Consider the following 12,781-nt stretch of genomic DNA (forward strand, 5'->3'; position numbering starts at 1 on the left):
TGCTGCTTCATTCTTTGGATCCTTTATTCTTCCTGAATCCTTGATACCAACACAGTCTCTATTGTTAAAGAGTGAAAGGCGGCAATGGTAGTTTTGAAGCTGCTTAATATGCTTCATGTCACACCCCCTCAAATGGATCTAGAGTTGAGACATTCAAAGCCCCCCAATAGGGGTTTCATTTAAAGGTTAGAGGTAAAGGCCCACCACACTATTACTGAGTCTAGAGGCCAATTAAAGATAGGGACAAACCCTGCACAACAACAACACATGCAAGAACGAACAACCCAACCTTTGCAGATTTTTTTTAAAGAAATTGGTTGCTTCAGTAATTAAACCAGTCAGTGTATGGCAATAAAGTTCTTTACTGCTCCATGTCACTAACCACTCTCGAACCTGAAAGGTTCCTGGCTCCTATAAAGTGACTTAGTACCTAGGAGTTGGCTCAAAGCAGAGTAACATAATTTCATGCTTTACTACAGAAACCGGGAAAATCTTGCTAGTTATAGTATTCCCCCCCCCCCCCATATGAATGTAGCTTATGGTCACACACAGCAGATACCATGTCAAAATGTAGGGCAATAGTTGGAAATACTCAGGTTATTAGTGAATGACCATCACCACACTAAAGGATTGAATTTAGGGTCCTTTGCAAATGGCTGAAATTCTATTATGCTGTTCTTGATCATGACATGGCGGGCAAGCCCCAAATAACTGGCCAAGTTTTGATCAGCATTTATGTCAAGGGTCCTGCATATAGGGCTCTATTTTCAAAGACTCACTAGATTTGAGTGAAGTCACACCAAACCTTGCAAGGGAAGACCGAGCCATGGCAAAGTGGCTACCTTAAAGCAATGGTAAATACAAAAGGGGGGGGGGGAAGATGAGTTATCTAGTTTTAGGCAGCACCCACAATACTGACAGACAACTTGGATTTGTCAAAGCCCAAAAAGACTTGAGGTTATCACCTTATCCCCTTTCCTACAGGTAATTTGAGAAACACAAAAATATCAAAGAATGTAGCATTTTTGCCATCACGCCAATTTAAAAAAGAAATGGAGCCTTTATTTAATTGTATGTTGGTAACTAGAATGCCACCAATTACAGCTGCACAACACACTTCTAATATTTCTGGCTGTGAAAGGGGTTAATTAGCAAGGGTAATATAGGTATTACCCTCCCAAACAAATCCCTACCTGATCCCTTCCAAACAGCTCTCCCCACTGGTCACCGCCATCTTAGATACTGGCATACAGAAAGCCATTTTATGCTTTTTTTTAATTTTATTTATTGTAGAAATCCCTATTCAACCCTCACACCTCCATGATCCCTTACATTATGAAGGCAGATGCCTTCTGCCCCTGGCTGCAGTCTTAGCCAGTAGAGACTGCAGCATAAGCCAGAGTGTTGGGCAAAGTACCTACATCCATTTGTCTTAGACAGTCAAGACAAAAACTAACTTTCACGGTTCAGATAGCGTATGCCATTTTAAACCACTTGCCCCAATTTACTTCTGTTATCAAATGTGCTTTGTTCTCTTGGTATCTTATTCAAGAGTAAACCTAGGTAGGCTCATAAGAGCTCAGGGATGTGCATGTGTCTTTTGTACACTGTAGCAAACCACTGCTGCCATAGAATACTAAAGACGTGCACACTCCTGAGCTCTTATGAGCCTACCTAGTTTTACTCTTCAATAAAAAGATACTAACAAATCAAATTAATCATGAAACTGTCCCTTTAAGGGGTTAAACACCTCTCCAAACGACAATGTCAGAGACTAACATTTATTATAGTAGTGTCAATATTACAGTTAGTATTATCCCCTTGGATAACATTCCCATATATAGAATCAATATGGGAGAATTCCAGGTACTCAATAGGGTTGCACTGATCTTTGTGTCTGGAAGAGCATGTGTGAAGAATTGAGGGTTTTAGAAAAGCAATGCTTTCATTGTGCAAAGGGGCATCTGCACAAGAAGGCATGTTACCAATATCTCTCAAGAACTAGAACTGTGTGCAATGTCAGACTGCCATGATTTTTACTGAACCAGGTGTTCTGAATTGAGACAGGGCCCAAACCCACTAGGTATGGAGAGAAAGTTGGAGGTGTCAACTTTAAAGGGCACTCAAGTCAAACAGTTTTAAGACACTTTCCAATTTACTTCCATTAATATAGAGATAGAGAGAGATAGAGAGAGAGATAGAGAGAGAGAGAGAGATAGATAGAGAGAGAGATAGAGAGAGAGAGAGAGATAGATAGAGAGAGAGATAGAGAGAGATAGAGAGAGATAGAGAGATAGATAGAGATAGATAGAGAGAGATAGATAGAGATAGATAGAGAGAGATAGATAGAGAGAGATAGATAGAGAGAGATAGATAGAGAGAGAGAGATAGAGAGAGAGAGATAGAGAGAGAGAGATAGAGAGAGAGAGATAGAGAGAGATAGATAGAGAGAGAGAGATAGAGAGAGATAGAGAGAGATAGAGAGAGATAGAGAGAGATAGAGAGAGATAGAGAGAGATAGAGAGAGATAGAGAGAGATAGAGAGAGATAGAGAGAGATAGAGAGAGATAGAGAGAGATAGAGAGAGATAGAGAGAGATAGAGAGAGAGATAGAGAGAGAGATAGAGAGAGAGATAGAGATAGATATACACACTGTATGGGGAAGACGATCCTACTGAGAATGTGCACAAGCTCAGAGTATATGTATACTAGTCTGATTGGGTGATGTCTGTCACATGATACAGGGGCCGGAAAATACATTTCTCTGAAGAAAAAGAAAAATCTGATTCTTATTTGAAATTCATTGTAGGTGTTAAATCAGTCTTTATATACCAATCGATTATGACATTATACTGCATTGAGTGGTCCTTTAACATGTCATAGGAACTCTTTTAAATGTACCCAAAAAAAAACAAACGCATCATAAAGCAGAAAAACTGTACTAGCATTAACTGATAAGTTAATTCTATCCGAAAAGGTGTAAATAAATTTGAATATTAATTTTTCAAAATAAAAGCCATCAAAGAAACCGCATTGCTTTGATGGTAGCTTGTGTGCAAATGCTGCAGGAAAGATACTAGCTACTGGTGTTTTCTGGGCTGTATACTTAGAGGAAGGCAATTATGTTTTGCCTGCAAGCTACTTGGCTGAACTAGATTAACCTCTGTTTGGAGAAGGGCTGGGTGGACCATGTATACTTCATATGCAATATATCAGCACCTGCCAAGATATGTACAGGGAATGAGAAAAGGTTGCTTTTAACTTGTCCTAGCACTAAGTTGTTAGGAAGTGGTCTCATTTATTGCCCAAGTTTGTAATTGATACTTTAAGTGGTGTAAGAACATGCAGTTTTAAGAAACTTAAGATTTACTACTGTGTGGTCATCAGCTAGCTCACACATGCTTCTTGATATTGGCTAAGCAGATATTGTTTGCAAGATGTGCAATACTCAATGCATTAGAGCAGGGCTCGACCAACACGCCACCTTTAAATTAAGCCCTGGCTTGAAGTCTCTAAAATACCTTTTTGATTTTTCACATTTGCCGCCCCCCCCAAAACACTGCCCAACACCTAAAATTCAGCTTGTGCTGCTCGGTCCTTTCTAGGCCACATGGCAGGAACTATAAGTCCCAGAATGCTGCATGGCCAATGAAGAGCAGCCTGGTCTGGACAGATATCGAAGATACGGCCAATACATGACTCTACCCTGTGCTTTATTTGGGTGCTCACAATAATGACAGAGCTTCCTCCTATATGTGAGCATCATGAGAAAGCTTAGTACACTGGGAGCTGGATAGGTAGTGCTCAGTCAGCACAGGAGTAGTGGGTCTGGGTGATCTAAATACTGCCAATTGCCCACAGGATAGTGCACTCTAACTAGAGACATGTCAGGAGCGGATTGAATCTGCCCAGCAGTGATCTGCAGCTTCAAAGTTCAGCACCTCAGACACTCACTCCTGGTTTCGCCAACTTTGCACCCACACTCTACCCTGTTAAATCTGCTAGGGGAGTAGTTGAAAGGCAAATAAAGGCGTTGTTCCACCATCCTGCGCAAAGAGTTTGCATTGTGCTCACAGCACACAAGAGGTTGAAGGATGGCGTCAATTAGAAAGCTTACACACTGTAGTCCTATGTCTGCTCACTGCAGCAGCAGACAATGAGCTTGAGCACTTAAGATACAGCTTGCTTTTGTAACTATGGAATATATACACACTAATTTGTTTAAAAAAAAAAAAAATCTATATCTATCTCACAGCCATGATAAAGCTAATGTATATACACAAATTATGCACACAAAATCCTGGCCCCTAGATTTTGAACATATTTGTCTAGCACTGCATTAGAGCATTTTCTTTTTGCGCTTCTATCCCTTTAATACAGCCTCTAAGATCAGTGCTCTAGCATAGCATCAGGTGATTTCTACTGCTGATGAAGCTATGTATATGGTGTAAGTCTAATATGACTACTCTGCTGAGCAAGTGACACCAACATATATACAAATATGATGCCAACTCCAAAGCAGGGGTTAATAAACCACGACTTTAAAAAAAAAAAAAAAAAAAAAAAAAAAAACCACACACAATCAGCCGAATGAAGGGAGTGAGCCAGTAATGTGTGCCAAGTCAGAAGCTGAGTGTAGCATATGTACTCAGGCATTCTCTTTGGCTGCTTTCAAAGCTCTGATGACCTGTCCTTAAAAGGGAAACACCTTTTAATTAGAAGACATTTCTGCTGTGGAATATATATATATATATATATATATATATATATATATATATATATATATATATATATATATATATATATATATATATATATATATCTCAATGTTGTTTCATTAGGCAAGAAAATCTTTAAGGGAGACGAAACCTAAAAATTCTCATTCATGATTCAGATTAAACATTTGTTTAAAAATTGCATGGTCTAGTTAACTTATATAAATTTCTTGTTTTCTTAAACTCTTGTTGAAGAGCAGGGACGTATGCATAGAAGCCAGTCTTTTAGAGCACTATATGGTAGCAGTTTTGCAAGAATGTTATCCATTTGCAAGAGCACTATTTCCTGTCATGTAGTGCTCCAGATGCCTACCTAGGTATCTCTTCAACAAAAATATCATGGGAAAGAAGTAAATTGGAAACTTTAAATGTAATGCTCTATCTGAATCACAATATTTTTTTTGTTTCCCATATCCCTTTTACAGTGTTTACTGTCCATTTAAAGGGCCATAATACCCAAATGTTTAAACACTTGAAAGTGATGCAGCATAGCTGTAAAAAGCCGACTAGAAAAAAAAATCAGATTTTACCTCAAAAGTTCCTCAGTAGCCACATCCTATTGAAAAAGGATTTCTAAGCAGCATATTCGTATGTCTGTCCTGGGACTGCTGACAGGATGAGCCTCGTGCATTATTTCACCAATCAGGTAAAGGAAGCTTACTATGAAATCTCATGAGAGTTAAGTCAAATCTCATGAGATCACAGTAAGAGTATATGACCTCATCACTGCTGATGCTTATTGGCTGCTGTTCATTTTTTTTTTTTTTTTTACCTGCAGCTGGGAACAGCTGAGTATAACTTTTTACACAGAACTTACTGAGCTGAGGAAATTGTGAGGTAAAATATCTTCCTTTTTTACATAGAGATGCTCAGGTGATATTTTCCTGTCAGCTTTTTACAGTTATACTGCATCAGTTTCAAGTGATTTAGCATACGAGTATTATGTCCCTTTAAGGTTCTCCAAAGGGACTGTCAACAGCAGTTTTGCCAAACAAGGTACCAAATTGAACTCCATAGCTTACTAGTTACTATCCTTTAGAGTCTCTAAAGCTTCGGTTTTGATAGCAACTTTATACATACACATGCTGTAACCCACCAGAGACTCAGAATACTCTTCTCCCCAGGAACAATTAAAATGGTCAGACACCACCTTGGTAATTTTACTTAGCTGCTAAACCTGAAGCCAATATTAAGCAAAAATTCACTAATATAAAAATGTGTTTCAATGTTTGTTGCACGGATTAAACCAATTTAGTTTAAAACACAAATTGTGCTTTTGATAGCTTCAGTAACCTTGTAATATTATAAACTAGTGTTATTAAACTATTGATCTACCCCCACCCAGTTGGTAAAGTTTTCTAGAGAGAACACCGATACCAGTTTTTACACATACATATTACACAAATCCTTTACCCAAACTAACTTGGAGAAGCAATAAAGCCATAAACACCCCTGAAACTAAGACATGTCTCAGTAAATTTGAAAGCAAACTTTTTACAGATAGAAAAAGACAATAGAGAAAGCTGTATCAGTAGCTCTTCATAGGTACTGTCCCACATTATCTAGATAAGTGCCAGCAACTTTGTGGAGCTTCTAGATAAACCCTTAGTTTTAAATTTGTAGCATCAAGCCAGTTTGTCCAACCTAAAGCCTGTGGACCAATTTCTAGTGCCCATATTAGCCATCATTTTTAAATTACGAACATGCAGTGAAATACAAAAAGAAAAAGCCCCTCCACATGCTATTTCCTCCCCAGTACAAAACAGGGTTTTTCAAAAGACATTTGACCTTGCATGTACACGGTTGTACATTTGTTCATAATACTGAAGTTACATAAGTCAATTTGTTTTAGATAAGGGAGCAAGTTATCAGATGAAGTGAAAAGCAGCAAAAGCTTAAAGTGATGGTAAACTTTTAATAAGATCTAGAATGTTAGTGATTTTAGATTGAGTTTAATTAATCAGTTATAATGAAGATGTGCATTAAAGGGACATTATGCACTAGATTTTTCTTTGCATAAATGTTTTGTAGATGATCCATTTATAGCCCATGGTGTTTTTTTTTTTTAAAATTGATAGTTTTGCTTATATTTAAATAACATTGCTCGGATTTTTAGAGTCCTAATCAAGCCCCAAAGTTTGAGAATACCGACGTATACTTACTCCAGCTTCTGTTTGTGTAAAGGGTCTTTCCATATGCAAAGGAAGGGGGGAGTGTCTTAACCAACACTTGCAGTGGGTGTTCCAGTAACCTTTTAAACAGAGCTAAAGTGGAAGCTTCCAAGTTTTTAAACTGTTTTATACTGGATTTTTATCTCAGTATCTGTGCATATTCTTTATAGTAGTGTATTACATGCAGTTATATGAAAATTGGTGTATACTGTCCCTTTAACTTATTTTAATAGATATGACATTCAAATACTGCGACACACCGTCCACTTCAAAAGTAAATTTTTCTGTGAGCCAATGGTTTGAATTGTTCTCCAATCAGCGCTATAGCTACACCAAAAGGCACGCCGATTGGTTGAATAGTTGAAAACAGCTCAAAGAAAAAAAAATACAAAAAATGGATGTACTGTTAAAGTGGGCAGGGTATTTGAATCTCATATCTATGATATTAAGATAGTGCATCTTCATTAAAAAATTATTTAAACTCCATGTAAAAATATTACCAACATTCCAGATTTTAAAAAGGGGAGAGTTCACCAACAAATGGACCAGTAAATACAGTAGATTTGCATAAACTAATGCATGACAACGCAATAGCACTTAGTCTAAAATTCAAATGAGTGGTAGGTTTTGAAGTCTGATTATGAAAAAACACTATCACTAATTTTCCACTGCAGGAAGAATAGACTAGGGGAACCTACCTTAAAACATGGCAGCACCCATTTTTATAATAACACAGTGGAATTAAAGGGAAATTGCAGTCAAAATGTAAATGCACAGATGAATTACATCTTCAATTAGAAAGATTTTACAATATACATAATTTTGGGGGGGGGGGGGGGGGGGAGGGAATGCTTCTAGTGAAAGTTATCACTGTTTAAGCGTTAACATTTTTCAGCACATGAATGCTAAGCATAGCTAATTATTCTCAGTGCACCAGCATTTTAAATACTACAGCAGCTCAGAGCATCAGTTGGGCTTGTATCATGTCGGCAAGCAAATTGAGTCATTCCCAGATGGTACAAGCACCTTATGCTCTCTGAAGCAGAGCAGAGTTTAAAATGCTGGTGCACACTCAAATACACTATTGAAACCACTATAGCTTATTAGAAACATTTTTGCCAATACATGTATGTTACTATGTTACAAAAATGCTTCTATAAAAAAATAAAAATGCATCCATGTGGGTTCCAGTTTTGGCTGGAATGTCCTTTTAAGTTAAAAAGGGGGACAAAAATTAAAGTAAATTTAAAGAAAGACAAAAAAAAAAAAAAAAAAAAAAATATGCTGCTCTTGCCAAGATTAGATTTTCACACTGCCTAAACCAGCTGCATACTAGTCAATTGCTTAGAGGAGCAGATACTTCTACATGCAACATTTTAGACATTCCAAACTGTCTTTAGTAGGTTACATGGAAACCAAAAAACCAAACTCATTTATATAAATATATCTATATTTCTCATCAGATTTATTTCTATGATCAAAATTTGCTTCATTCTCAGAATTTTCCTTGATTTAGAGAATACCCTAGATAGGTAGCATGTATGTCCCTGCAGCAATGTATGGCAGATAACACCGTCAAATGCTCTTGCAAATGAACAGTTAAAGGGACAGTCTACACCTTAGTCATTTTAAAATCTTAGATTAAGCTGCAAATAGCCTCCTGCACCCCTTTCTATATCATGCAGCAGGAACAGTAAAAAAGGTCTTTTGAAATGAATAGAATATTGTTTCTGGCCAGTTTGAAATTGCTGCCAAGCTCCACCCACTTATGACATCACGATCTGGCCTGTATATAGTTTCCAATCACAAAAGGCTCACTAGTTGGATTCAGATTGTCAATGCTATTCAGCAGAGTACATAAATGCAGCCCAGATTGTGATGTCAGTGGGTGGAGCTTGGCAGCCATTTCAAACTGGCCATAAACAATATTCATTTAAAAATAACTTTACCATTCCTGCTGCATGATATAGAAAGGGGTGCAGGAGGTTATTTTCAGCTTAATCTAAAAGGTAAGACTTTAGGACTGTCCCTTTAAAATAATTCTTGCAAAACTGCTGCCATAGAGTGACAAGCATGCGCCTAAACCTATCTGCTTTTTAAAAGGATGTCAGGTTTTCCCAAACAAAAAAAATTGAATCATGAAAGAAAATGTTGAGATTTCATGTCACTTTAAAAAAGGATAATGAAACCCAAATGTAAGCTTTTAACAGAGCATGCAATGTTAAGTTTCCAATTTACTTCTATTATCAATTTTGCTTGATTCTCTTGGTATCCTTTATTGAAGGAGCAGCAATGCAATATACTGGGAGCTAGCTGAACACATTTGTAAACCAACAACAAGAGGCATACATCTGCAGCCACCATCTCACAACTCCTGTTTTTACCAAGAGAACAAAGCAAATTAAATAGAACTTGGAGAGTTGTTTATAAATGAAACTATCTGAATTATGAAATAATGTGTGGGTTCCATGTCCCTTTAATTGATTAGTTAAAATCCTCTAGAAGAGGATCACAGTAAACACAATGGGGCTCTAAGGATCACCTGGACATATCAGAAGTCTAACAGTGACAACGCAGCAGTGTAGAAATTCTACATGATGCAAGAGGGAGAGATCTGACTAATCCCAACACTTCATGTTATGATTATATGGGCATTTACATATGCTCTTTCCATTGCTAGAAAACACTTTTATTTAGAAATACTAAATTTATAAACAGGTTTTCCCATTAGACATACGTGCCAATTCCAATTAAAAGGGATATTAAACAGCATCAGGCTGTAAGATTTTTTTTTTTTTTTTAAAGTGTACTTAAAGATTGCAATATGCTTGAATTATTTTGTTCATTTCCTGTAATTTAACTCTGAAAATGTTGGTTTTCTTAATTCCACTCCGGTTTCTATAAAGTAATGGTTGCCGCCATGTTTGTACTCAAGTTGCATATTATCCCGTTTCCCCTAAAGGGACAGATATTAAACAGGCAATAAGACAGACTGTCTTAAACAACCCTGTGTTGAGCACACAATTAATCTAAAGGGGATTTCACTGTTTTGTTTGCACAAGCAGATAAATAGAAAACTAAAGCTCTCTTAAGCTTGTCTAACCTATAGCTGGTTGTCCTGGCAAACTTAGGCAGTGCAGATTTGCTGTAAATTTGTCCCCAGACAAAAATCCAAGAAAAAGGTTAAAACCTTTTCTACTGCTCTTGTGACAGACTCAATGTCCCATGTCATGTCTGTGGTGCCCCAAAAAGCTGGAAGCAGGTGTAACGTTGTTTATAAAGACAAGCCCAGCAGGGAAGCCTCAACGGAGCAGAGATGGAAAGGTACAGTATGGTGCTACTAAAGATAGATATGACCAATAAAAAAAATAAAAATTTAAAACTGCCATATCCAGTTATGAAGTTGCACCATAAAATAAAAATTGCACACATCTTTAGAGATCATATAATATTAAACAAAAGCATACATGCAAGCACCTCAAGGTGTGTTAAAACCCAGGACAAAGCTTGCATGGTTAGGCTACCAACTATAGGTGAACATAAAAATTATACATAGTGTACATTTATAATTTCATAAAAGGATAATCAAACAAATCAGTATAATCCATCACAAACACCCTTCTCAGCTGGGTGTGTCATCTTGGAATATAAAAACACAGATAAATCCTACACAGAGGAGCCAATGGTACTACAGATCATGTTCATTGTATATATAATTATATTATCTAGGTGATTAAAGTTATTTTGTTAGTGACATAGCCATGCATAAATATTTAGGTTTACATATCATGGCATAACATTTTATAGGTAAAAAAAAAATAAAAATAAAAAAATCACTTTTTGTTACAGATCTAAGGTTGATGGATTTGGAATTTTAGCACAAAGATGCTGTGAGGGTGTGGTCACCAGCCTTACTGATGGCAATAAGGTACTGTCGCCATTAACAAGCCTTCCTGGCTGAGAAACCGAGAAGGGTGTGGTCTGAGTGTTCAGTCACAATCCCACTCAAATTCGCTGGCAAACGTAGTAAGGACTCCTCACAGTGACCAATCCCATTAATTAGATGACAAATGTGTTAACCACTACATCCTTTAAACCTATCGCACTGGCAGCCAATGTTTTATTCGCACATATTAAGCAAAATAGACAATTTTGAAAACATGTTTTATTGCAAAGACAGGAGAATAGTATTATGGAATAGGGATTTTTATTTTTAGAGGCAACCCCTAATAACGTAAGAGCCAGCGTCTCTTGCATTCCGTTTGATAGCAGATGTGAAACATAACATACAATACTACAACACTGACAAATAGCAACTGAACATAAAGAATAGAGAACGGGTTAATAAAAAAAAACACTTGTAAGAGAGGCGTTCGGGCATTATTATCTTTGCCTCAATTACGTGCAGCTGTAATAAAGCTGCAATAACAGCAGGGTGATACTGCTAGCAAGAAGCTGCTATATAAAAGTGCGAATAGAATACATAAAATTGTATTTTTATCTCTAGAGAGTTAGTAATGAGCCGATGTAAACGATGACAGATAACCACCATAGAAAATGAGTCCTATGTCTAGCAGTTGCACAATACATATGTGCTTCCATGGTTAAATAAAAAGTGATTGCCAACATCTTTAATAGTCACTGATCAAATTGGGAGTGGCTCAGTATTAGAGAAAAGATTACTACAGAAGCATCAAAGCTTTAACATTGGAAGAAAAAAAAAAACGTTTTGGTTTTTTTCCCCTTAATTATTTTGCATCTGCTTACAAAGTAGCACTGCTTATATAAATTATATTCGCCCACCTACCTTTCTGTCAGTGACCCCCTCGCCCAGCTCCTCCACGGTGCCGGCACACTCCATGCCCAGGGACACTGGCAGGGAGGGCAACCTATCATACACGCCCTGTCTGGCCATCAGGTCGGCAAAGTTGAGCCCGCAAGCTTTGACCCTGACCAGCACCTCGCCCGTCTTGGGGGCCAGGGAGCCCTTTTTAGTGACCAACTTGACTTTATCATAGCCCCCATGAGCTGATAGCACCAGGGCACGGTAGGTGGGCTCGGGCTGCTGGGGTTCCTCCTGCTGAGCGGGTGCTGCTGGTTGTTGTTGCTGCTGCTCCTCTGGCGCCGCTGGGGTTTCTTCCTTAGCTGCCTCCTGTGGCTGCTCCTCGGTTTTGGGTGGCTGGGCTGGTGATGCTTCTTCTCCTCCAGACATGTTGCTGGCAATCTGGTGTAGTCTGCGCCTCAGCCGGGAGTAGCTCTGCAGGGAGGAAAGGAGGAGCAGACACTGGGTTGGCGTTAGATTTATACCGCCTGTTTAAAGCAACAGCGGCGGGGATCCTCCCCTCTCCAGTCTCTCTGCCTGAGCTGTCGGGCGTGCCATGCTGCACAGTAAGATGAGAGGGTACATAGGGCTAGCCATACCTGGGGTGCACAGCGATATTATAATAGTATGTAAGGTGGCATTGTGCTTTGTGAGATCCGAACAGTGGTCAGAGTAGCCTGTATATATCTATAGATCTAAGGCTCATGGTGCAGGTGTTCATTTCCTTTTGTAGTAGAAGGAACTGATAACAGTAGGAGGTGAATTACAAAGTTAGGCAGGTAAAGTCCATCTGGGTGAAGCTGGCATACATAATTATATAATGATAGCCAAAGCTATATAAATGATATGCACTGTGTACTCTATATAACATTTGTGGCCAACGTCCTAGCACATGGAGACAACAGCGGATCAATATTTTAGAAGCCTTAAAGGGCCATAATAGTCAAAAATTACATGTGCCAATACGTTAGCGCAACCCTGCTGAACTTATGTGTATTTAAAGTGAATGTAAA

The 12,781-nt window shown here is 38.2% G+C and overlaps 1 protein-coding gene across 1 annotated transcript in view; it reads right to left on the minus strand.

Annotated features, from left to right (window-relative positions):
- Window positions 1-12,227, minus strand: part of VAT1 (vesicle amine transport 1) — a 201,117-nt gene extending 188,890 nt beyond the window's left edge. Inside the window, exon 1 of the mRNA XM_053699584.1 lies at window positions 11,754-12,227. Coding sequence (XP_053555559.1) covers window positions 11,754-12,158 — 405 coding nt within the window. The 5' untranslated portion in view covers window positions 12,159-12,227. The remainder of the gene's footprint in view (window positions 1-11,753) is intronic.
- Window positions 12,228-12,781: the final 554 nt, after the last annotated feature.

The sequence above is a fragment of the Bombina bombina genome, chromosome 1 (genome assembly GCF_027579735.1).
Source record: "Bombina bombina isolate aBomBom1 chromosome 1, aBomBom1.pri, whole genome shotgun sequence".
Lineage (NCBI taxonomy): Eukaryota > Metazoa > Chordata > Amphibia > Anura > Bombinatoridae > Bombina > Bombina bombina.